Source organism: Ornithorhynchus anatinus, chromosome X5, assembly GCF_004115215.2.
Source record: "Ornithorhynchus anatinus isolate Pmale09 chromosome X5, mOrnAna1.pri.v4, whole genome shotgun sequence".
Lineage (NCBI taxonomy): Eukaryota > Metazoa > Chordata > Mammalia > Monotremata > Ornithorhynchidae > Ornithorhynchus > Ornithorhynchus anatinus.
The window spans coordinates 4,975,127-5,000,266 of record NC_041753.1 but is presented as its reverse complement, the minus strand read 5'-3'; the positions used below and the strand labels follow the sequence as shown (position 1 = coordinate 5,000,266).

The 25,140-nt window shown below is 70.1% G+C and overlaps 2 protein-coding genes across 2 annotated transcripts; one reads left to right on the top strand and one right to left on the bottom strand.

The window, feature by feature from the left end:
* Positions 1–1,959: 1,959 nt before the first annotated feature.
* Positions 1,960–13,475, bottom strand: RNF115 (ring finger protein 115). The gene is made up of 9 exons (XM_029055658.1): positions 13,370–13,475; positions 6,252–6,310; positions 4,523–4,592; positions 3,781–3,992; positions 3,627–3,698; positions 3,285–3,357; positions 2,922–3,015; positions 2,657–2,772; positions 1,960–2,158 (listed from the first exon to the last, which is right to left on the bottom strand). Exons 1-9 carry the CDS (start codon positions 13,469–13,471, stop codon positions 2,027–2,029), a joined length of 930 nt encoding a protein of 309 aa, XP_028911491.1. The 5' UTR covers positions 13,472–13,475; the 3' UTR covers positions 1,960–2,026.
* A 2,053-nt stretch (positions 13,476–15,528) lies between these two features.
* POLR3C (RNA polymerase III subunit C) lies at positions 15,529–23,999 on the top strand. The gene is given in 21 exon segments (XM_039910875.1): positions 15,529–15,965; positions 16,476–16,589; positions 16,591–16,620; positions 16,622–16,636; positions 17,609–17,840; positions 18,525–18,633; positions 18,635–18,668; positions 18,670–18,694; positions 18,768–18,856; positions 20,206–20,315; positions 20,396–20,483; positions 20,577–20,630; positions 20,632–20,659; positions 20,791–20,841; positions 21,477–21,527; positions 22,360–22,397; positions 22,400–22,513; positions 22,755–22,856; positions 22,981–23,036; positions 23,533–23,682; positions 23,794–23,999. Coding segments are annotated over 20 exon segments (1,530 nt in total). The 5' UTR covers positions 15,529–15,965; positions 16,476–16,517; the 3' UTR covers positions 23,876–23,999.
* Positions 24,000–25,140: the final 1,141 nt, after the last annotated feature.

Sequence of the window (25,140 nt, the reverse complement as noted above, 5' to 3'; positions counted from 1 at the left end):
AACAGGGTGGAGCCCCCGGGATCACCCAAGCGGGGGGGGGGGGGCGGTCCCGTCCCCACCTCCGGACTCCGCTTGTCTCGGGACCCCGACCGCGTAAAGGCCGGGCAGGAGGACCTGGGTTCCAATCCCGGCTCCGCCACTCGTCCGCCGGGTGACCGTGGGCCAGTCGCTTCGCTTCTCTGGGCCTCGGGTCCCTCGTCCGTCAAATGGGGATTAGGGCCGTGAGCCCCGTGGGGGACGGGCACCGGGCCCAACCCAACTTGTATCTTCCCCGGCGTTTCGTACGGTGCCCGGCACAGAGTCAGGCGCTTAAATACCAAACACCCCCACGTCCTCGGGCCCAGCGACCGGCCCGCATCACGGCAGTCGTCCCGGCGCCGCTGGGAGAAGGGGAGTCTCGGGGGGGGTCCCACCCGGCTTCGACCGCCCACCCCAGAATCACGTCCCGAAATCTTGGGTTAAACTCCCCCCCAGACCCCTCCACGTTTCCCCGTGTCGCTCAGATTCACTTGGACGCTCCGGGCCTCAGTTTCCCCATCTCTCGATACCTGCCCTCCCTCCCGGCTAAGACTCCGAGCTCCACGTTGCCCGGGGCCCGTGTCTGACCCGCCTATCTTGCATCTGGCCCAAGGCTCGGCACAGAGTCAGGCGCCTACCACGGCTCTTAGGGGAAAGGCCGGCAGCCGCGGCGGAGCCGAAAACCGGCCCCAGGTGGGTTTCGCCCGCGGGGGACGGACGCCCAGAGTCCGGGGGCAGCGAGGGCCGAGCCTCAGTTTCCTCCCTGGTGAGACGGGGAGGGGAATGCCTTCTTCCCGGGGTCACGGAGGGGAGAAGCGTTTCGGGGAAGTGAAAATACCGGGGAAAGTCGGGGCCGGGGCGGGGGGACACGTCAGAGGCCGGACCGGCTTTTGGGAGGGAGGGAGCCGGTAGGTGCGGATGAGATGCCGGAGGGGGTGGGGTGGCCGGCGGGGAGGGGGACGGCGACGGCGGGTTTCCGGGCCCCTCCCACCCGGGACCGCCGGGACGTCGCTGGCTTTCGGGTCCGGCCCTCCAAACCCGGGCCCGCGGGTCGGGGGGCCGCCGGTCCCGGAGGGGTGACTCGGGGGCGGCGGAACCTCCCCCCCGCCCCGATCCTCTCCCCCGTCCCTCCGGTCCGCCGACCGCCCGACCCTCGGGTCGCCCGGCCGGGAGGCGTCCCTCTCCCCGGAGGCCCCCGGCCCGTGAGCGAACGGGCCCGAATCGAACGTCGCGGCCGTTCAAGAGAGAGGCTTCACGGTCAACCTTAATTCCTGAAGATTTATGAACCGTTACACATCAAAGAACCGGTCACCCGGGCGGGCCGCGGCGGCCCCTCCCTCCTCCTCCCCCCCAGCTTCGGCGGGGGTCGGGGGGAGGGCCCTCGGGCGGGAGCCCGGCGGACTCGACCCGGAGGATCTTTAAGGAAAGAAACGAAGAGCCGAACAAAACCCCACGGTCCCTAAAAATGAGCGGAATCGAAGCGGGACGTGGCCGTGGGCCAACGGCCCCCCTCCGCCCCTCGGGCCGGGGAGGGGGAGGCGGCGCCGGCCCGTCCGTCCGTCCGAGACGCCCCGGCTTCGTCCGATCGTTGGTCCCCGGAGAGCCCGACCGGCGGGGGGAGAGACGGCTCCCGTCGCGATTCCAACGGAAACACGTTAAACTCAACTGGGGGGCGTGGGGGGCGGGGGGGAGTCGGTGATTTGGGGGGGCGGTTGGACCTATAAAATCCACGTGACGCGGGGGGACCGGCCTCGACTCCACCCGCCCCTCTCCGGGGAAGCCCCCGGGAGCGGGTTTCGCGGCGGAGAGTGGAGCGGCCCCCTCCGAAGGGGGGCGGGCGGCCCCGGCCGGGGTTAATATTAAAGGGGGGGGGGGGGGGGCGGAACGGGAGTGTGAGGTTCCTATTTTTTTTTTTTTTTTTACCTACTACTTCTCTCTGGCTTTTTTTTTTTTTGTCGTCGTCGTTTTGTTTTTATACAATTTACAGCGGCGCGGGCCGCGGGCCGGCTCAGAAAGTCCACCGGTCATGCAGTTGGCTTTCGCCGGCAAAGCCGTTGCTGGTGGAGGCCTCGGGGGGCCGCGTGTGCCGGGTCGAGTCCTCGCCGTTCAGGCTCTTCCTGCAGACGGGACACGTGTCGTGCTGCAAGCAGATCGGGGGGCGCGCCCGTCATCGGGGGGGAAGGGGGGTCGGCCCGCGACCGCCCCCCCCACCCGCCCGTGCGTCCGTCTCCTTCTGCGGTTTGGCCGCCCGTGGGCCCGTCGGGGGCCGGGATCGTCTCTCCGTTGCCGGATCGGACTCTCCGAGCGCTCAGAACGGCGCTCCGCACACGGCGGGCGCTCGGTAAACGCGGCCGCGTGAAGGAAAACGACCGCGGGATGATAACTGTGGCCTCCGCCAAGCGCTTACCGCGTGCCGGGCACCGTTCTCAGCGCCGGCCCCGTGCCCCCCACCCCCCCCCCCGGCCCCCGTGGCAACCGAGGCCCGGAGACGCGAAGCGCCCCGCCGGAGGTCAGGCGGCAGGCGGGCGCGCGGCGGAGCCGGGACGAGGTCCCGGGCTCTGGCCGCCGGGCCTCCCTCCGTCCGTCCGTCCGTCCGTCCCCCCCTCGCGCCCCGCTGCCGGCCGGCCCCGGGGCTCACCAGCTCCAGCCAGGGCACGATGCAGCGGCTGTGGAAGAAGTGGTTGCAGGGTAACTGGCGGACCTCTTCGGCCACCGTGTAATCGTCCTTGCACACCGGACACTCCAGACCCGTGTCTGCGGGGCGAGAGGCCGCCGGGGGGGGGGGGGGGGACGCGGCGGGGCCGGGGCGTCACGTCGGCGAAGCCCCGGGCACCCCCCCGCCCCGGCTCCCGCGGTGCCGGACCCCGGACCCCCCCTCGCCCGCTGCCCGGGCCGGGACCCACCGACTTGTTCCTGAGTTACTGTCACCGTGGGAAGCGACGTGATCTTCTCCTTGTCGGCCGGGGGCGGGCCCGTGTTCTCCAACTGGCCCAGGAGCTGCGCGGGCAGACGGCCCCCCCCGGCCCCGGGACTCAGAACGCCCCCGCCCCGCGAGGCGGCCCCGGGGGCGGGATCGCCGGCCCGGGCCCCGGGGCGACCGGGGACCCCCGCGGGGCGGCGGGAGCGCGAGGCGGTGACGGGTGGGGCGTGGGGCGGTCTCCTCGGCCGGGCCGGAGCCGCCCCGTCACCCGCCCCCGTCGGGGGGGGACGCGGGCCTCCCCCGCTCCCCCCGCCCGGGACCCCCCCCCGCGGTCCCGGCGACGCACCTGCGTGACGATGGCGTCCAGGCCCGTCTGGCCCCAGGCGTAGTCCCCGGGGTTGGAGTGCAGCATCCCGCTCCTGTCCGGGGAGAGGAGCCGGGGGCCGGTCGGGGCGCGGACCCTCGCCGCCGGGCTCCCCCCTCCAGACCGCGAGCTCGTCGCGGGCGGGGAACGGGCCCGCCCGTCGTCCTACCGTCCCCTCCCCGGGGCTCAGTCCGGTGGTTCGCGCAGAGTAGGCGCTCGACGAATGCGATCGAACCGACGAGCGGCGGCCCGGCCGCCGCGGGGGGGGGTCGGGGGGGCGGGGGGGGACGCGTCCCTCGCCCGGCGCCACGGGGATCCACGTACCAGGAGAAGGGGTGGGGAGACCCCGGGATGCTCGAATTTGCGAAAAATCCCGCGAAGATCTGCTGGATGATCCTGCAAGAGAGGGAGCGGGGGGCGGCTGGCTGGGCGGGCCGGGCCGGCGGGAGGGCCGGCGGTCCCGGCCGGGGCCCCTTACCCTTCGATGGCCGGGGACCTGTCGGGCCGAGAGCTGCCCCGGGAGCGGTAGCGCCGGGTGACGGGCAGCCGCGGGGGCCGGCTGGGGCCCCAGAGGTCCGCGTGGGCCTGGTGGCCCCGCTCGCTGTCTCTGCCGTCCTGGTCCAGCGAACCGCCGCTGAGGAACGGCCGGAAGTCCGGGAAGAACATCGTGTGGTCCAGGTGGTCCCAGAGCTGGGGGCGGACACGCGCGCCTTTCTTTGATCATTAAGGGAGACAGACCACGCTCGCTCATTTCTGTCCGTGGTAGCCTCCCCCCCCCCACGCCTCGGGCGAGTCGCCGCGCCTCTCCGGGCCTCCAGCCCGGGAGGCCCGCGCGGGGCAGGGCCCGCGTCCGACCCCGTTGGCCGGTACCCGGTCCGGCGCTCCCCACGGGGCCCGGCACGTGATGAGCGCCTGATCGACGCCACGGTGGCTAGGCCGTAAGCCCGCCGCGGGCGGGGTACGCGCCCACCGACCCCGCTCTTCGGTCCGGCGCCCCGCCCGGACTCGGGCCCGTGGGCCCTGGCTACCGAGCGCACCGTACCGAACGCTGGGGAGGGCGCACTCGCCGCCCGTCGGGAGACGGAGGGCGCCGACGAACGGAGGGAGCGAGGCGGGGGGACGCGGGAGGGAGCGCGGGGCTCGGGGCGAGCGCTCCGGGTACCGCCGTCGATCGACCGGGGACCCCCCCCTCCGGAGCGAGAGGTCCCGGCGGGCCTCACCTCCGCGAACTGCGCCGACGTGCTCTCGTCCAGGCTGTTCCCGCTACCGCCGCCGCCGCCGTCTAAAAAACTGGGAAGGGGCCGGGTTGGGGGCGAGCGGTGACCGAGAGGATTCGGGCAACGGGGCCCCTCCCCGGAAGCCCGGGGCGGCGGCCCGGGAGCCGCGGCGCCCGCCACGGAGGACGGCGCCGTCTAAATCCCGCATCAGGGCAGCGGAGGGGGATCGGCGGCGGGGCGCCGGGCGGGGGGCACACCGACGTCCCCCCGCCCCGACACGTACACGGGGGGGGGACGCACGACATCCGCAGGTACACGCGGGGCACGACTCCCGTTAGGCTCTCCGCCGCCGAAGTCGCCGGGGCGGGGACGGGCTGGGTCGCGGGGCGGGGAGTCGGGGTGCGCGTGTTTGTTTTCGGAGGGGCGGGGGATCGGGCCGGACGTCCGGGAGGCTCCCGCCACCGGTTCCTCCGGGCGTCCCGCGCCTCCCCCGCGGGCTGACCGAACCCCTCGCCCTCGTCCCCGCGCCCCCCGGGCCCAGCGGCGGGCCCCGGGCGCCCCCCGAACGGCACCGAGGGGGACCCCGGGCGGCGGCCGACGATCCAGACCGGACGACGCCCGGCCCCGCCCGGCTCGGCCGCCGGCCCGGCTTTCACTTTCGGGAGGTGGCGGGGGCGGGGAGACCGGCGCGGGGCGGGCGCCGTCCTCCGGGCTTCTGGGAACCCTAGTCCCCGCGGCCCAGAGGAAAATCCAAATCGCCCGTCATCACGGGGGGGTTTCCGGCGCCGTCCGTGAAGCCCTGACTACGTGCTGAGCGCCGGGGAGGGGGGCCGGCGGCCGACGGCGTCGGAAACGGCCCCCGGCCCGCGTGGGGCTCGCCGTCTCGATCGCCGTTCGGCCGACTGAGGGAACCGGGGCCCGGCGAAGGGAAGTGACTCGGCCCGGGTCGCCCGGCAGATGAGCGGCGGCGCGGGGACGAGAAGCCGGGTCCTCCCGCCGCCCGGGCTGAGGGAGCCCCCTTCCCCGGGCCGGCTGGGGTGCGGGCGGGCGGGACGAGCCTCGGCGGGGGCCGGGACGCCCGACGGGCCACCCCGCCGAACCCCCGCGGGCCCGCCCTCCGCCCGACGGTCAGTCCGGGCCTCCCCCCACCGACCGCGTGCTCGGAAGCGCCGCGGCCCAATGGCTCCGGGGCCCGGCAGTCGGGGGGACCCGGGTTCTAATCCCCACTCGCCCCCCCCCCCCCCCCGTCCGCCGGGTGGCCCCGGGCAAGGGACTTCGCTTCCCGGGGCCCCGGTCCCCTCACTCGAAAAAGGGGGATTAAGACCGGGAGCCTCGGGCGGGACGGGGACCGGGCCCGACTCGGTTAAGCCCGCGGCAAGCGCCCGACGGACGTCGTACGCCGCGCTCCCGGAAAACCCGAAACCGGGGCGACGGTAGGGGACGGCCAAAGCGGGGGCCCCGGTCCCCGCCCCCGAGGGGCCTCCGTGCTAAGCGGAGGGGAGACGGACCGGGGTGCGCTTAGAACGGGGCCTGGCACCTAGGAGGCGCTTAAATGCCGTAATTCTTATTATCGTTTCTGGCAGAGGGATGAGACGGGGACCGGCCCCCCCCCCACCAATCTGATGGAGTGCAGGGGGCCGGGGGGAGACGCCGCTCGTCAGGCCCAGCCCCCGCCTCCCGTCCCGCCCCCCCAAAACCTGGGGGCGGGGGGCTCCCCGGGCGCGGACTCTACCTGGACTCCTCGGTCACTTCTTCGATGAAGCCGGACTCGCAGCGGGGGCAGATGTACTCCTGTCGCAGAGGGGGACGCGGAGAGGGCGGGGAGTCGGTGGGGGAGCGGGACCCCCTCTCGGGGCCGCCAGGCCCCCCCCCCCCGCCCCCCATCCTCCCGGGGGTCGCTCCGGCCTCCCCCAGCCCCCCACCAGGATCGGGCGACGGAACCGGACCGGGGCGGTCGGCCCGTCCCCTCCTGCCGCGGACGGCCGTCAGCCGGAAGGCTTCCCGGCCGAGGAGCCCCCTCCCCTCCGCCCCCGTCACCCGCGTCGCCGACCGGCGGCCTAGGGAGCGGAGGCCGCCCGCCCGGCGGCGGGAGAGCCGCCCCCCACCCCCCGACTCACACCCGCGACGCCGCCCGGCCGCCGCGGGGGTCCTTGGCCTCTTTCCACCGACCGCCGCCCCCTCCGAGCGCCTTCCCGCTCGAGCTGTGACGACGGCCGGGCAACGCTTACTCCGTCCCCGTCGCGGCGCTAAACGGCGGGGTGGACGCTGGAGAAGCCCGTCGGACGCGGTTCCCCCACACGCACGTACGCCCAGTCGGGGCTCACGGTCGCGGAGAGGGGGAGAGCGGGTTATTTTTTCCCCCGTTCGGGAGGGGAGGAAACCGAGGCCCAGAGAGGGCGAAGGGAACGGTCCGGGGGAGCCCCGGAAGCCGACGCCCGGCCCCGACCTCCGCCCGCTGCGCCGCGCTGCCTCTTCCTCCGTCCCGGGCTCCCCACGCCCGCAGACGACGACGGCGTTCCGGCCTCCGGAGCCTGGCACGTAGTGAGCGCTCGATAAATGAATACCGTTACCATCACCCCAGCAGCGTCTCGGTGGACGCGCGTCTGCCCGTCTCCCCCCGGTTAGACCGGAAGCTCCTCGGGCGGAGCGACCGCCACCCCCGAGCCGAGCACGCTCGGGCTCTCCCGGGGGCTCGGCGCGGCGTCCGGCGTGCGGGCCGGGGGCAGGGCGGCCCCGTACTCTTCCACTCTGCCATCTCCTCCACCCCCAATCTTTAACGTCCGTCTCCCCCGGGGGGACTGGACGCTTCTCGTGGGCGGGGACCGTGCCCACGGTCCAGTGCCCCGCACACGGTAAGCGCTCAATAGATACGATCGAACGAACGAACGCCGCGGGTCGGGGTTCGGGCTCCAAGGGCCCCGGCCGACGTGGAAGCCCCCCTTCCGGGCCCCGGGCCGCCCGGTGACCCGTGCGGGCGAGAGGGAGGTGGGAGCCCGGCCGGGCGGGCACCCGTGCCCAGGATTCGCCGGCCTCCTCGCCTCTTTCCGGGCTCCGGCCGCGTGAGGCCCGGGGGGGACCGACCCGCCCGTCGCCAGGCTGCCGGGAAGCCCGGGATGCCCGGGGCGGGGCCGGGCGGCAGCCCTTCCGCCGCCCCTCGCCTGTCTCGTGCCTCGATTTCCCCAACGCCGGGCAGGGCGGGGGGTCCGGCCGGACGCGGGGGAGGCGCCGCCCCCCGGCAGGGGCACGGCAGGGGCACGGCCGGGGCATCGTCAGCAACGCCCGCTCCCCGCTCGCCCTCCCTCCGCCCCCACCGGGCCGGTCCGGTGGAACGGCCGGGCCGCCCGGGAAACGAAAGCGAAACCCCGCGCCCGGCCCGGCGGGCGGCGGGGTCCGGGTTCTGGCTCCGGTCGGGGACCCCCGGCCGCGGACCCCGCGCCCCCGTCGGCCCCCCCGCTCCCTTTAACGGGCCCGTCCGTCTCCCCCTGGCCACCCCGCCCCGGAGACCACCGCCAGCGGGGGCGGGAGGGCGTCCGGGCGGTAACGGCTCGGACGAGCCCCCCGAGACGTGACGCGGAGCCCGCCCTCGGGAGGCTGGCACGCTAACGGGGGGCGCGGGGGAGGCGGACGCTTAGAAACCCAGATCGCCGTTGACAACGGTTACGGCGACCGCGGTGTCCGTTGGGCGCCCACTCCGTGCCGAGCGCTGGACTAAGCGCCGGGGCCGGGGGGGGGGGGGGGGGGCCGGCGCGACACGCGACCGTCGGGTCCCGCCGGGGGCTCCTCGTCCGAGTCGGCGGGAGAACGGGGATTCGACGCCCCGAGCGGGGGTCCGGAAGTGAAGCGACCGGCCCACGGTCACACGGCAGGCCGGCGGCGCCGGCGGAATCGGAACCCGGGACCGCCCACCGTCCGCTTTCCACGGCGCCACGCGTATTTGGCGCTTACTGTGTGTCGGGCCCCGGGGCAGACCCGAGATCATCGGGTTGGACGCGGTCCCCGTCCCCCGTGGGGCTCCCGGTCTTCACCCCCATTCTCCAGACGAGGTCCCGGAGGCCCGGGGAAGGGAAGTGCCTTGCCCGAGGTCACCCGGCAGGCAAGCGGCGGAGCCGGGATTAGAACCCGGGACCGTCGCCTCCCGGGTTCTAATCCCGGCCCCGCCGACCCGCCTGCCGGGTGACCTCGGGCAGGTCGCTCGGCTTCTCTGCGCCTCGGTGACGCCGTCTGTGGCGCGGAGCTCGGACGTCCCCCCGGGCGGGGAGCGGGTTCGGGCCAAGCCCGGGGGGACGGGGACCTTGAGCCCCGGGTGGGACAGGGACTCTGTCCAACCCGATTATCTGGTACCTAATCCAGCGCTCAGTACAGCTCCCGGCACATCACGGGCGCCCGGCCGACGCTAAACAGGTAGACGCCACCGCCTCGGCTTTTAGACTTGACAGGGACGGGGTCCGAGGGGCGCCGAGATGCCCCCGGCCTCGACGGGCCCAACGGTCCTAAGTAACAAGGAAGCAGCGCGGCTCAGCGGCAAGAGCCCGAGCTTGGGAGTCGGAGGACCTGGGTTCTAATCCCGCCTCCGCCACTCGTCAGCCAGTTAACGCCTCTGGGCCTCGGTGACCCCGTCTGCAAAATGGGGACGAAGACGGCGAGCCCCGCGTGGGACGACCCGATCACCTTGTGTCCCCGTCCCCCCCCCCGGCGCTTAGAGCGCCTAGTCGACGCTTACCGAAGGCCACGATTATCCTCACCGGCGCTCGGCGCGGCGCCTGGCCCAGGGGAAGCGTTTGACGGATTCTAGCGTCCGTATCGGTAAATAACCACCGCGGCGTTCGTTGAGCGCTTCCCAGGCGCCAGGCACCGTGCTAAGCGCCGGGGTGGATCCCAGCAGACGGGGTCGGACCCCGGCCCACGTGGGGCTCACGGTCTCCATCCCCCATTTTCCCGACGAGGGAACCGAGGCCCGGGGGAGCGAAGGGACCGGCCCGGGGTCACGGGGCAGACGCGCGGGGGAGGCGGGATCAGAACCTTAGGCGCCCAGTCCAGTGCTCTGCGCACGGTGAGCGCTCAACACATACTACCGAACGAGCGAATCGAAGGAACCCGTGAGCTTCCGACTCCCGGGCCGGGGCTCCGGCCACCGGGCCCGGCGTACGTCCACCCGTCCGGCGCCGAGGCCCCCGCCCGACTCCTGGTCGAGACGCCGCGCGGCCCGGCGGTTAGAGCCCGGGCCCGGGCGTCGGAGGGTCCCCGCGTCTCCCACCCCGGCCCCGCCACGTGTCGGCCGGGTGACCTCGGTCCCGTCGCCGCGCTCCTCGGGGCCCCCGTGAGCTCACCCGGAAAATGGGGATCGAGGCCGAGACGTGTCCCACCTGACTTGGCCGCCCGACGCTCAGTACAGCGCCCGGCACGCGGTGAGCGCTTAACCAATACCCCCAAGGACCCCCAAGCCCGGCAAACGGCTGCTTACGGCGCCCCCCGCCCCCCCAGCTTCCGATGGGCCGCGGCCGACCCCCGACCCCGCCTGACCGGGGCAAAGAGACGCTCAGGGTTGACCTCGCCCCGGCCCCCGTCTCGTCTTCCCTCTTCCGGCCTGGGTCTCCCCCGCCCATCAAGCGGGCCCTCGATTCGTCCCGGAAAGAGGCGAGGGCGGGCGGCCCGGCGGCCGAGGACGGGGGCCGCCTCGGGTCCGGTCCTCGGCCGGGCGACCCGCTTCGCCTCTCCCGCCTCCTATTTAATCGCCACCGACGGTCGCTCTGGTATCCCTCGCTCGCCTCCCGGGTGCCAAGCGCCAGCGGAAGCGCCGCGGCTAGGACGCGGGCCCGGGAGTCAGAAGGGACCCGGGTGCCGATCCCGGCCCCGTGACCTCGGGCGAGTCGCTTCCCCGGGCCTCGGTGACCCCAACTGGAAGATGCCCCACGTGGGACGGGGACCGCGTCCACCCCGGTTCGGCTCGCCTCCCCCCCCGGGGCTCAGAACGGTGCTTGGCACAGAGCGGGCGCTTTACCGGGACCGGGAAAATCGTTATTTTTACCCCGAGGGACAGGTTAATCGGGCGGGACCCCCAGATGGGGAAACTGAGGCCCCGTGGGACAGGTGACCTCATCTCACCTACCGCACGGCCGTCCCGGCGCCTAGCGCGGTGCTTGGCCCGCGGACACTTAAATTCAGTCAGGACCACCGCTGACCCCGGGGTGCGCCGCCAGGCCGGAAACGGCCAAAATTACAGAAAAAACACATCCGTGACGCGTTCGGCGGCCCGTCCGCCGGCTCCTCGGGGGCAGGGAACGCGCCGACCGACTCGGTCCTCTCCCGAGCGCTCGGTACACAGGGAGCGCTCGAGCGACGCGGTGAACGATAACCGTGGGATCTGTCGCGCGCCCACCACGTGCCGGGCGCCGTACTAAGCGCCGGGGCGGACGCGAGCTCACCGGGTGGGGCGGGCGGTCCTCGGCCCCGTTCGACAGATGGGGTAAACCGGGGGACGGAGAGGCGACGCGTCCGAGGTCACCCGGCAGGCTCGTGGCGGGGCCGGGGATTCGAACCCGGGTCCTTCTGATTCCCAGGCCCGGACTCCAGCCGCTTCCCCGTCTGGCGGCGGCACTTCTTGAGCGCCTACTACGTGCCGGGCACCGTTCTAAGCGCTGGGGGGGGGATACAAGCTCAACGGGTCGTCCCCCGTGGGGCTCCCGGTCTTCATCCCCATTTTCCAGATGAGGGGACCGAGGCCCAGAGAAGCGGAGTGACCGGCCCACGGTCACCCGGCCGACGAGTGGCCGGGCCGGGATCCGAACCCACGACCTCGGACTCCCAGGCCCGGGCCGAGCCCCGCCGCCCCGCCCCTTACGGGTGAAAGCGGCCCGGCCAGGCGGCGGGGAGCCCGGGAGTCGGAGGACCCGGGTTCTGAACCCGCCGCCGCCCACCCGTCGGCCGCGTGACCTCGGGCAAGCCGCTCGGCTTCTCCGGGCCTCAGTTCCCTCACCTGGACGGTTACGGCCGCGAGCGGCACGGACGGACATTTCGACGCCTCCGTTTCCTCATCCGTAAGCGGGGGGTTCACGGGGCCCGCGTCCGACCGGCGCCGGCGCTCGGTCCGGTCCCCGCCACGGCGTTTGGCCAACGTCCCGGTCACTCGCGGCGGCCGGGGGAGGAGGGGCCGGCGGTCAGGAACGCGGGGTTCCGACCCCCGGCCCGCCGCGTGACCTTGGCCGAGCCGCTTCGCCTCTCTGCGCCTCGGTTACCTCGTCTGGAAGACGGGGACGAAGGAGTCCTCCTCGCCGCCACCCGGACGGCGAGCCCCAGGCGGGCCGGGGACCACCGGACCCCCCCCCTTCTAGCGGTCCCGGGCACGTAGCAGGCGCTCGACGACATCGGGCTGGGCGGGGGGGGGGGGCGGGGGGAGGATCCGGGTTCTAATCCCGGCCCCTCCGCCGGTCTCCCGCGCCACCTTGGGCGAGCCCCTTCGCCCGCGCCCGCCTCCGTTACCTCGCCTGCGAAAGGGGGGTTCGGTCCCCGCCCCCGGGAGCCCCACGGGGGTCCACCCCGATGAGCCTGCACCTCCCCCCGCCCGCCTGCCCGGCGCCGCGCTTCGGGCGGTGTCTGGCACCGGCGGGAGGTCAGGGTTGCCTCGGTGCGGCGCTCGGGGCAGGGTCTAGCGCCGGGAGGGGTCTCGGGTGTCGCCCGGGCGCAGCGCTTCGGGCAGCGTCTGGGACCGGCGGGCGGTTCGGGTTGCCTCGGTGCGGCGCTTAGGGCAGGGTTTAGCCCCGGCGGGGGGTCTCGAGGTCGCCCCGGCGCAGCGTTTGGAGCAGCGCCTGGCACCGGTGGGCAGACAGGGTTGCCTCGGTGCGGTGCTTAGGGCAGGGCTTAGCCCCAGCGGGGGGTCTCGGGGTCACCACGGCGCAGCGTTTGGAGCAGCGCCTGGCACCGGTGGGCAGATAGGGTTGCCTCGGTGCGGCGCTTAGGGCCGGGCTTAGCCCCGGCGGGGGGGTCTCGAGATTGCCTTGGCGCAGCGTTTAGCGCAGTGCCTGGCACCGGCGGAAGATTAGGGTTGCCTCGGTGCGGCGCTTTAGGGCAGGGCTTAGCCCCGGCGGGGGGTCTCGGGGTCACCATGGCGCAGCGCTTAGGGCAGTGTCTGGCACCGGTGGGCGGTTCGGGTTGCCTCGGTGCAGCGCTTAGGGCAGGGCTTAGCCCCGGCAGGGGGTCTCGGGGTCACCCCGGCGCAGCGTTTAGAGCAGCGCCTGGCACCGGTGGGCAGATAGGGTTGCCTCGGTGCGGCGCTTAGGGCCGGGCTTAGCCCCGGCGGGGGGGTCTCGAGATTGCCTTGGCGCAGCGTTTAGCGCAGTGCCTGGCACCGGCGGAAGATTAGGGTTGCCTCGGTGCGGCGCTTAGGGCAGGGCTTAGCCCCGGCGGGGGGTCTCGGGGGTCACCCCGGCGCAGCGCTTAGGGCAGCGTCTGGCGGGGGTTTGGGGGTCTCCCGGGCGCACCTCCAGACACCGGTGGGAGCGCAGCGCAGCGCTGCGGGCGGCGCCCGGCGTCAACGGGGGCCTCGGGGGGGCCTCGACGCAGCGCTTGGCGCAGGGCTCGGCCTCGGCCGGGGGAGGGGGAGGGGGAGGGGAGTCTCCCTTTAAGGCAGTACCTCACCCTGCCGCCGGGGGGCGCTAGAAAGGGAAAGGCGCGCGGCCGGGGGGGGGGCGGAGGAGGTCAGAGGTCAGCCCGGCTTCGGGGGGGGGGGAGGGGCGGAGGAGGAGGCCGTTCCGGGGAAGATGGCGGCCGGGGCCGCGCGCTTAGCACAGGGCTGGGCGCCTGCCGGCGCCGCCTCCGTTGGGGGGGGGGGGCGGGGGGAGGGCGCGCCGTCCTTACCGGTAGTTTGGGGCTGACCTCGCCCTTGCAGCAGTGGCAGAAGAAGCGGTGCGGGGGGACGGCCGCCCCCGCCCCCGCGCCCGCCGCCGACGCCTCCGCCATCGTGGCCCGCCGCCCCCCGCCTCGGCCCCCCGCCTCGGCCCCCCGCCTCGGCCCCTGCCTCAGGCCCTCCCGGCGCCGCCCACCGCGTCCTTGCGTCACACGCACGCGCGCACGCCGGGGAGGGAGGGGCGGGGCGCGGCGCATGCGCGCGGGCCGACCACCGAGAGGAGGGCGCCGCGGGGAGGCTAGAGCGCCGCCCCCTTCCGCCACACGTCAGTCCTCCGGGGCGGCCGGCGAGACGGCCGGGTAGAGCGTCGCCGCCGCCGCCTCCTCCTCCTCCTCCTCCTCCTCCCCGGAAGTGGGGGCGGCACGTGGCCTTCCCCCCGCGCGGGCGGCGAGCGGAGGCCCCGGGAGCCGCCGGGTGAGGGGGAGGCGGCGGGAGGGACGACGGCGCCGGTCGTCATGGCGACCCCGGAGGGGAGCCTGGACCTCCGACTGGGAAGGCCTCGTTGCCGTGGCGACGGGGATGCCGGTCTCCATGGCGACGGGGGGGGCGGCCGGTCTCCACGGCGATGCCGGCGGGGAGGGGGGCGGGAACCGGTGTCCGCGGGGAGGGGGGGGGACCGGCCGGAAGATGGGGGAGGGGCGGCGGGGATGCCGGCGCTGGGGAGAGGAAGCGGCCGGTCTCCATGGCGACGCCTCCCCATCCCCCCCCCCGGCCGCGAAGGTGACGGCCGACGGAGTACCGGGGAGGGCTGCACCGTGGCCTCCTGGCGAGGGTTCGACTCCCGGCTCTGCCCCTTGGCAGCCGGGCGACCGTGGGCCAGTCACTTCACTTCTCTGGGCCTCGGTGACCTCATCTGTCAAATGGGGATGAACCGGGAGCCTCCCGTGGGACCACCCGATGACCCCGGAGCTCCCCCGGCGCTTTAGAACAGTGCTCTGCACAGAGTAAGCGCTTAGAATACCACCATTATGGTTGTCATCCCGCCACAACTCAAATGCTGTGCGACCTCGGGCGAGCCACTTGACTTCTCTGGGCCTCAGTTCCCTCCTCTGTCAAATGGGGATGAAGACCGTGAGCCCCACGTGATGACCTCCTACCTGCACCAGCGCTTAAAACACTGCCTCACAAATGCCTAATTGCTGTAATTATCAGTATCATCACCCCAACCCTGTGGGTACCTGTGGGTGTTTAAGCACCTTGTCGCTCCGCTCCCGTTGAAGCCGGCGCCCGGCCTCCCTCCAACGGCCCTTCCCATTTTTCCCCGGGAAAGGCGGGGGCCGGAGGAGCCGGAGCCCTGACCGGGGGGGCCTCTCCCCCCGGATGGGGATGGTCGCTCACCAGCTCGGAGGCAGAGGACTGGGCCTCGTGACCTCCGGGTCCCCAGTTCCGGCTCAAGGTCACCCGGGAAGAACGGACGAAATGCCGCCCAGAGCCCAACTCTCCATCCTCAAGACTGTGACCCTCGCTGTGGGCAGGGATCGTCACAGTTTGTTGCGGTTGGGTACTGTCCCGAGCGCTTAGTACGGTGCTCGGCACAAAGCGGGCGCTCCATAAATACGACAATGAATGAATCCCCCCCCCCCCCCCCCCCCCCGTGCCGCCCCTTGATATTTCACCGTGGTCTTTGTTAAGTCGGTTACTGTGCACCAGGGTCGTCCTAAGCGCCGGGGTGGATACAGATTGGTGGAGCGTTCCATATTTTGTAGAGAAGCGGCGTGGCTCAGTGGAAAGAGCCCGGGCTTGGGAGTCAGAGGTCATGGGTTCGAATCCCGGCTCTGCCACTTGTCAGCTGGGTGACTGTGGGCAAGTCGCTTCACTTCTCTGGGCCTCAGTTCCCTCGTCTGTCAAATGGGGTTGAAGACCGTGGAGCCTCACGTGGGGACGACCCGATGACCCTGTATCTGCCTCAGCGCTCAGAACAGTGCTCTGCACAGAGTAAGCGCTTAACAAATACCGACGTTATCATACAAGCTAATGGGGTCGGACACGGGTCCCCGCCCACATGGGGCTCGCACTCTTCATCCCCGTTTTACAGATGAGGGAACCGAGGCACAGAGCAGAGAAGTGACTTGCCCAAGGTCCCACAGCAGACAAGGGGCGGCGCCCGGCTTAGAACCCAGGACCTTCTGACTCCCAGGCCTGCGCTCTGTCTCTAAACCGCCGCTGCCCCTCTACGGCAGAGAGGTGTGATGCGGCAGATAAAAGACAGATATGATTTAAGCTACCCCGAGGGCTAGAGATTATCGGTGTGTGGCAGAATAAAAAGAGAAAAGCTCCGATTGAGGAGACCCTCGTCTGTCTCCCCGATTAGACGGCGAGCCCGAGGATTGTCTCTATCTGTTGCCAAACTGTACGTTCCAAGTGCTTAGTACAGCGCTCTGCACGTAGTAAGCACTCAACAAATACCATTTGCCAAATTCGGGGAATAAAATCTACACTTCCAGACGCCCGCTCGGACCCTGATGCACAGACCGTCTCTCCCAGCCTCCCTCCGCCGTGAAGGAAAGCAGTGTTGACTTCAGAGCATCGAACCGTCTCGAGTTTTTGGTAAGAAATTCACCGGTCGTATTTACTGAGCACTTACTCCGCGCGAGCACCGTATTAAACGCTTGAGAGGGTACAGTGTAAACAAAGCCGCGAAGCACATTCTCAGCCTCCGACCGCGCCGACAGCCTAGAGGACTATGAAAAACTGTAAAACGACAAAGCTGACCTTTAGCCCACCTCTCCTAGGGCTGAAATTAAATTGGAGTTGGATTTTCGGCCTCTCGTCGTCAGGGCGGCACCGGGACCGTGCCCATTCAGTCGAATTCACTGAACGCCCACGGGGTGCCAAGCACTGTACGAAGCACTGGGAGGGCAACAAGGAGAGAGGGAGGGGGCCCAGAGGGTGTGTTAACAGTTAACAGGAGCCTTTCCGCCCTTTAACACGGTGCTTGGCGCATTGTTAAGCATTCACAAATACCTAACGCTTTCCGCCCCCCAACTTCCCCCTGGAAGGACGGGACGGCGTCCCTCTGCCCTCCCACCGTCAGACCGTGGGTCCTTCTCGCCTCAGGACCGCCGCCCCGGACCTGAGCCCCGAGGCTCCCCGCCCGGGATGACGCAGGCCGAAATCCAGCTGTGCTCCCTGCTGCTCCAAGAGCACTTTGGCGAGATCGTGGAAAAGATCGGGAACGCATCTGGTCCGGACGGGCAGCCAAGCCGCTGCGGGCCATCGCTCACTGACACGGGCCTGCCCCTGGACCAGGTAGGGGCCGGAAGCTCCGCGAGGGCGAGGATCGGGCCCCCTGTCCGGGCTTCGGCCTCCCCGGGGCCCTGTATCCCCTGGGACGCGGATCTGGTCAGTCCCGGGTGGTCCCGTGGGACGGGAATTCGGTCCACTCCTGAGAGAGAAGCAGCCTGGCCCGGTGGCGAGAGCCCGGGCTCGGGAGTCAGAGGTCGTGGGTTCCCATCCCGGCTCCGTCGCTCGTCTGCTGGGGTGACCTCGGGCAAGCCGCCTCGCTTCTCTGGGGCGCAGTTCCCTCAGCTGGAAAATGGGGATTGAGACCGTGAGCCCCGCGTGTCCAACCTCATTATCTTGTATCTACCCAGCGAGGTCACTAAGGGACACAGCAGTGAAGTGACTGGCCCAGGGGTCACCCGGCAGACAAGGGGCGGCGGGTATCAGAACGGAAGCGCTCCCCGCCTCCAAGGGCCCACTCAGATCCCTGCTCTGTAAAATGGGGATGAAGGCCGTGAGCCCCACGCGGGGACAACCCGATGACCTTGTATCTCCCCAGCGCTTAGACGGCGCTCGGCACCTAGCGAGCGCTTTAGCAAAAACACCATCATTCATTCAGCCGTGTTTACTGAGCGCCCGCTGCGTGCAGGGCACCGTCCTAAGCGCTTGGAATGTGGGCAATCCGGCAACAGACAGAGACCATCCCAGCCCAACAGCGGGCTCACGGTTCTAAAGGGGGAGACGGACAGCGAAACCAGACAGGTAGTGAAGCATCGGTGCCGTCAAAATAGATCGAATCACAGATCTAGACCCACCCTTCGTAAAGTCGAATAATATATTAGGCAAGTGCCGGCGGGGAGGGAAGGGGATTAGAGCGGGAGGGAGGGGCCGGGGCGACGGGGAGGGCTCGGCCGGGAAGGCCTCCCGGAGGAGGTGAACGGCCCCCGGGGGTGGGTCTCTCCCCGCAGTGTGAAGAAAGGCGCTGGTTGCGATTGCTGCTTGGCAGCACCAACCTTGGTGCGGGTTACGAGGTGCGCGGGCGCGGCCCGGGTGGGAGTACGAGGGCCCGGCCCGGCCCGACCCGCCGCAATCCTCCGTTCCCCCGCTACATCTACCACCGCCAAAGACCCTTCTACGGCGACCACCGGCGCTCATCGTGGAGAGCTGCTGCTCAACGGACAGGTCACCATGGCCGCCCTGGTCCGCAGGTGTAGCCGACCGGCAACTCACCGAGAGCCTGGGGGTAGCCGGGGGGGCCCGCCCCGCGCCCTCGGCTCCCCGCCGCCCGGGAGGCCGGGGCCCGGGGGGAGGGCGGGGGCCCCTGTGGGGACAACCCGATCCCCTTGTATCTCCCCGGCCGCTTTAGAACAGTGCCTGGCACCTGGTACATCGTTAACCCAATGCCATTATTATTATTGGGAGAAGCAGCGGGGTTCTTGTGGAAAGAAGCCCGGGCTTGGGAGTCACAGGTCATGGGTTCTTAATTCCTCTTCCGCCACTTGTCTGCCGGTGACCTCGGGCAAGGCGCTGGACTTCTCCGGGCCTCGTTTACCTCCCCTGTAAAGTGGGGATGAAGACCGTGAGCCCCACGTGGGACAACCCGATGACCTCAGCATCTCCCCCCAGCGCTTTAGAACGGTGCTCGGCACGTAGTGAGCGCCCAACAGAATACCCTTATCATTATCCGTATTCAGTCGGTGGTATCTGCCGAGCGCTCACCGCGTGCGGAGCACAGGACTGAGCGCCTGGGGGAGGACGACAGACCGATAAGCAGACGCGTTCCCGGCCCACGGGGAGCCGAGGTCTAGAGGGGGGCTACACACCCGGCCGGGAGAGGGGCCGGGGTCCTCACGGCCCCGCCCCCCCCCGCCCCGGTGCCCACAGACGGGAAAGACGGTGGAACTACGCGGAGGTGGTCCGGCACGTTCGCCCGCCTGGCCGACACCCACTTCGTGCAGCGCTGGCCCCCGCGGCGGCCCCGTCGGCCGCCCCCGCCCGACCCTGCTCACCGACGACAAGGACGTCTACCATGGTGCCCAAGCTCAACCTCGTAGGTGAGGTGCCCGGCCGGCCCCCCGCCGGCCCCGGCCGTCCGGGCCCGGCGGTGACCGGGTCATTCCCCGGCAGGGACGGGAAAGAGGAGACGTTCGTCGGACGAGGAGGCGGCCGGAGAGCCCCGGACCAAGCGGCAGAGACGAGAAGCCGACGCCGCCGAGGTCGGCCCGGGGCATCGGGTGGGACGCCGCGGCCCCCGCTCCGGCCCGGCCGGTCCCCTGGCCGGCCCACCCTCCCGTCTCCCCCGGCCATTGCAGCCCCTTGCCAGCCGCCTTCCTCCGGGGGGCCTTCCCGGCCGCATGGCCACCTGCCCCTCCCCCACCTCCTCCGCCCGTCTTCCCGCCCGCCCTCGCTTTCCTATCGTTATGCCGGAATCTCGTCCCGTCCCGTCCCGTCCCCCCCCCCCCCCCCCCCGGGCCTTCGCCACCCCCCGAGACCCTAAGCTCCTCGAGGCGGGGACGCTCGTAACGATAATAAAACGTGGTCCTCGTTAAGCTCGTAATTCCTCCCCAGCGCTTAAGGACGGTGCTTTGCACGTAGCGATGGCTTAACAGATGCCATCGTATCATCGTTAAGCGCGTGCCCACGTGCCGGGCGCCGGGTGGATCCAAGAAATGGGGACGGTACTGCGGTCCCTCCCCCGGGGCTCCGTCTCGATCCCCATTTTCCTGATGGGGGAGTTGAAGCAAATGACCGGCCCAAGGTCACACGGCAGACAAGCGCAGAAGCCGGGGCCGTGGGGCTCCCGTGTTCCCCGGCCCAGACGGGACGCGGGGCAGCGGGGAGCCGGGGGACCGGCCGGGGACCGGGGGGAGCCATCCCATCCGGCCCCCTGCCCCGGCGCCCGCGGCTGGGGCGGTCCCGAACTTCCCATCTTCCTCTCAGGTGCTCACGCCCACTAAGAGGGCAGAGGGACAGCGAGCGTCGTCGGGGACTCCGTGTGGGGATGGGAGCCCCAGGGAACGGGGTCCAGGCCCGGGATTCGGAAGGACCTGGGTTCTGATCCCCGTTCCGCCCCGCGTCTGCCGGGTGACCCGGGGCGAGTCACGTCACTTCTCCGAGCCTCAGTTCCCCCGTCTGGAAAATGGGGATGAAGACTGGAGCCCCGGGTGGGACAGGGACCGGGTCCGGCCTGACTGACTTCTACCGACCCCAGCGCTTAGAGCAACGGTTGGCGCTTAGCGAGTACCGTGATTATTATTATTATTATTATCGTCGACGGAAATGGGTCCCGGGAAGGGGCTCCCTGTTAGCGCCGGTGGGCTCGGGAGTCGGGGGGTGCTCGGCAAGCCCGTCGCCATGGCCCCGGACCCCCCCCGCCCCGCGGCCCCGGCGGTGTGACCTCGGGCAAGTCGCTTCACTTCTCTGGGCCCCCTTTCCCTCCTCTGTCACCTGGGGACGGAGACCGTGAGCCCCACGCGGGACAGGGACCGCGCCCCGCCCGATCTGCCGGTCCCCACCCCGGCGCTCCGTAAGCGCTCAACAGATACCGCCTGGTTATCGTGATTAGCCATCCCCGGACGACGGCATCTACTGGCAGGCCAACCTGGACCGTTTCCACCAGCACTTCCGCGATCAGGCCATCGTCCACGCCGTGGCCAACCGCATGGACCAGGTGGGGCGGGGGCCGGGGTGGGGGGACGCCGGCGGCCATTTCCCCGTCCCCTCGCGGCAGCGACGTCCCCCCCGGCCCAATGAAGCAGCGAGATCGTGCGGACCATGCTGAGGCTGAGCGAGGTGACCACGTCCTCCAACGCCCCCTTCACCCAGCCGCTGTCCTCCAACGAGGTGAGCCCGGCCCGCCTCTGGGGCAGACGGAGGCGGAAGCCCCCCCCTTGCCTCCCCGGCCCCCAACCCGGGTCTCCCTCTCTGTCCCGCCAGATCTTCCGCTCCCTCCCGCCCGGATACAACATCTCCAAGCAAGTCCTCGATCAAGTACCTCACCCTGCTGGCCGACGACCCCGGTGGAGTGACTCCGTCCCGGACGCCCACCTCACCCCCGCGTCGGTCGTGCCGTCCGTCCGACCCGCGGGCCCGGGCCTCCCCCCGGCCCCCGAGTCGGCCTCTCCCGACCCCTCCTCTCCCCGCTCCGCAGCTGGAGTTTGTCGCAGATCCGGAGAAAGCGGCGGAGGGATGTACGTCGTCAGTATCCTTTCCCCGCTCCGAGCCCGGGATGGGTCGGTTGGTCGTTCGTGGTATCCGTTAGGCGCCTCCAACGTGCCAAGCACTGGGCTAAGCGCTGGGGCGGGTAGGGGACCGTAGCGGTCCCACCCGGGGCTCCCGGTTCGAAGGAGGAAGGGGAAGAGGGATCGAACCCCTGTTTTGCGGGGGAAGGAAAAGTGCCTGCGCCGGGTGACCTCGGGGCGAGTTCGCTTGATTTCTCCGGGCCTCAGTGACCTCGTCCTGCAAAATGGGCGATGAAGATTGTGAGCCCCCACGTTGGGACGGGGCCTGGTCCAACCCGATTAGCTTGTATCCACCCCCAGCGCTCAGTACAGCGCCTGACGCAGAGTAGGCGCTTACCACCCGTAGTCATCCTCATCGTCAGCGGGGGGTGATTTCCCGCTCGGTGCGGAGGAGGAGTGGGGCGCCGTGGGAGGGAGCCGGGTTGACTGCGGAAGAGGGGCGGCGATAGTCGTACGTTCCAACCGCTTAGTCCAGTGCCCCGCGCACAGTAAGCGCTCCGTAAATACGACCGAATGAATGAGCGGATGAACGGGTGAGTGATTCCCCGTCTTTTCCCCGCGCTCACCAAGACCTTAACGACCCCGTCCGCCCCAGATCTCCACAAAGCGCTGGCATCCCTGGCCACGGCCACGCTGGGAGTCCGCCGTCCAGGAGAGGTAAAATTGGGGGTCCGGGGGGTGGGGGGGGAACTGCGGCGGGGTAGGGGCGGGGCGAAGGAGCAGGATGGCAGGGTCGGTCGTCAGTCGTATTTCTTGAGCGCTTTAGCGTGCTTACTACGCCTCCAGAGAAGCAGCGTGGCTTAGTGGAAAAGAGCGCGGGCTTGGGAGTCGGAGGACGTGGGGCCTCTAATCCCGGCCTCCTGCCACGTGACCCCCCCCTCTGCCGTGCGAAAGCCGCTATTCGCTCTCTCTGGGCCTCGGTTTCCCTCGCCTGTAAAAATGGGGGGTGAAGACCGTGAGCCCCACGTGGGCCCGTGTCTCCCCCAGCGCTTAGAACGGGGCCCTTGGCCCATACGTAAGCGCTTAACAATGCTGTCAGTTACCTTGTTCCCTACGGGCCAAGCACGTTCTAGAGCCCTGGGGGAGATACAGGGGTCACGAGTGGTCCCAGCCGGGGCTCCCGGTCTTCATCCCCATTTGACAGATGAGGGAACCGAGGCCCAGAGAGGGTGAAGTGACTTGGCCCAAGGTCACCCAGCAGGCAGAACGGCGGAGCCTTCGGACACCCCGGCCCGGGCTCTAGCCACTAGGCCACGCTGCTTGGCCTCGCAGCGCGCCCTCCCGTCGGTCAGTCGTAAGTACTGAGCGCTTACTGGGTGCAGAGCACTAAGTATTAAGCACTTGGGAGAGTCCAATAATCAGACAGGATCCCCTCGCCCCCGACGAGCTGACGGTCCATGAGGCTCGGCCAACGCAGCCGAGGGCATTGGAGCGGGCGCCGGGAGAGAGCCAGCCCGGTGCCCGCCCCGCCCGCGCAGGTTCGGGTCTCCGCTGTGCCCGGATCTTCCGGCTGGTTCCTCCGCAAAGAAGTACCTGGAGCAGAAGCAAGTGGAAGACTTCGCCATGATCCCGGCCAAGGAAGCCAAGGACATGCTGTACAGGATGCTGTCGGAGAGCTTCATCTCCCTCCAGGTCAGCCCGGGCCGGCGTCCCCGCGGGCCCGGAAACCCGAGGGACCGGATCCTGTCCCCGCGGCGACGGGATGCCCCTCGTCGTCCGCCGAGCGGGAACTCGGCCCATCTCCGGGCTGGGGGCGGTTTGCCGAACCCCGGGGGGGGGCCCCAGACCCGGGGGGGGGGGGGAGGGTCCGTCGGTGAGAGTTCGCCTCCGTCTCTGTCCCCTCCATCCCCCCACCGCCCCCCGACACCAACAGGAAATCCCCAAAACTCCGGACCACGCCCCGTCCAGGACCTTCTACCTGTACACGGTCAACACGCTGTCTTCCGCCCACATGCTGCTGCACCGGTGCTACAAGGTACCGGATTCCTCCACCCCCCTGCCCGCGTGCCCCGGGATCCCCTCCCGCCACAGCCGGGGGTGCGGCCTAACGCCCCCCCCCCCCCCGACCCCGGCGGCCCCCCTCTCTCTGCCCCCAACAGAGCATTGCCAACCTCATCGAGCGACGCCAGTTTTGAAACCAAGGGAGAACAAGTGAGTGGTGGTCGATGGATGACATAATGACGACGGTGTTGGTTGAGCGCTTACCACGTGGCGGGCCCTGTCTCGAGCGCCGGGGTGGACGCGGTCCCCGTCCCACGCGGGGCTCACCGTCCCCATGCCCATTTTCCAGATGAGGTCGCCGAGGCCCAGAGAAGCCAAGTGACTCTCCCAAGGTCGCCCAGCGGACTAGTGGCGGAGCCGGGATTAGATCCCAGATCCTCCGGACGCCCGGGCCCGGGCTCGGCTGTAGCGCTGGGGTAGATCCAAGCTAATCAGGTTGGGCAGGATCCTTGTCCCACGTGGGGCTCACGGTCTCCATCCCGATAATGATAGAAATGATCATAATAGCGGCAGAGTTGTCGTTTACTCTGGCCTACCGGGGAGGGGAACGGAGTGAGAGCATCCGTCCGTCCACCGTGGCTCCGTCCCGGGGCGGCCTTCCGGGCGGGGGACGGGGCGGCGGGTGGCCAAGACGGTCCGCGGTCCCGCAGGCGGCTGCTGGAGAAGTCGCAGCGGGTGGAGGCCATCCTGGCGTCCATGCAGGCCACGGGGGCCGAGGAGGCCCAGCTCCAGGAGATCGAGGAGATGATCACGGCGCCCGAACGCCAGCAGCTGGAGAGCCTCAAACGCAGCGTCAACAAGTAAGGGCCCGGCCGGCCGGCCCCGCCCCTCCCCGGACCCCGAAGGCACGGCCCGGGAGGACCTCCCCCCTTCCCCGCCTCCTCCCACCCCCGCCTCTGACCGTCCCCCAGGCTGGACGCCAGCGAGATCCAGGTGGACGAAACCATCTTCGTGCTGGAGGCCTACACCGAGAGCACGGCCAAGAAGTCGTGACCGGGGACGAGGCGGGGACCGCCGGACGGGCGGGGGAAGACGAGGACCGCCGGACGGGCCGGGGCTACCGGCCGCCCGAATGCCGGCGGGGAAATTAAAAGGCCGAAGGTCACGAGGAGGAGGAGGCGCCCGAGCCTGAATTGCTTTTCCGACGCGGCCGAGGGTGGGAGGGTGGGAGGGTCCGGAAGGGTCCGGGGGGCCGAGGGGCCAGGAGACCCCCCGAGTCGCCGGGGAGGAGAGGGGTCCGGCTGGGGCCGGGGCGGTCGAGGCCGTGCCGGCGAAGCGAGGGAGGCCTCGTGCGGAAAGCACGGGCTGGAGGCGGGGCCTGCCCCCGCCGCCTCGAGCGAGTCGTCGACTTCTTGCTACCTCAGTTTCCTATCGCGAAGGAGCCTGGCCTAGTGGGTAGAGCCCGGGCCCCGGAGTCAGAAGGACCCAGGTTCTAATCCCCCCTCCGCCGCCCGTCTGCTTTGGGAGCTCGGGCAAGTCACTCACTTCTCCGAGCCTCACTTCCCACGTCTGTCAAATGGGGATTAAGACGGTGAGCCCCATGTGGGACGGGGACTGTGTCCAACCTCGTTATCTTCTACCCACCCCAGCGCTTAGAACAGTGCCTGGCACATGGCACTGAACAAACACCACATATTATTATTATTATTATTATTCCTCATCAAGACCTGTTCCCTTTCCCCCTAGACTCTCAGCTCATTGTGGGCAGGGAATTGTTCGTTGTTTTCTCTGCCCAGCGCTTAGTACAGCGCTCTGCATACAGCGCTCAAAAAATACGATTGGCTGACTTGGACCGCAAGCCCCTGGTGGGGTAGGGCTTGTGTCGGACCTTATATCCACCCCAGCGCTGAGAACGGTGCCTGGCATATAGTAAGCGCTTAACAAGTACCACAATTATTATTGTAATAATAATTACACTCAACTCGTTGGTCCCCCCCCCCTTCGTCGACCTCATTTCCCATTCCACCCCAGCGCTTAGTAAAGTTCCTGGCACCTAATAAGCGTTTTGCAAAGACCGTAATCATCATACCGCTAACCCACAGCCCCCCTTCCACGTCCTTCTCTCCGGGGCACCAGCCGCAGAGGGCTGCCGGCGGAAATCTAGATAGCGGGCGGACCTCGTCCGCCTCCGGTTCGTCCTTGCCTGCTTTAACTCGGCCCTCCCCTCCCCTGCCCGGCAGAATCATTTCTCCGTTCTCGATGAGACGGGCCCATTGCCCTCGCCACTTGTTCCAGACGTTTAACTCACTCAGTCACCT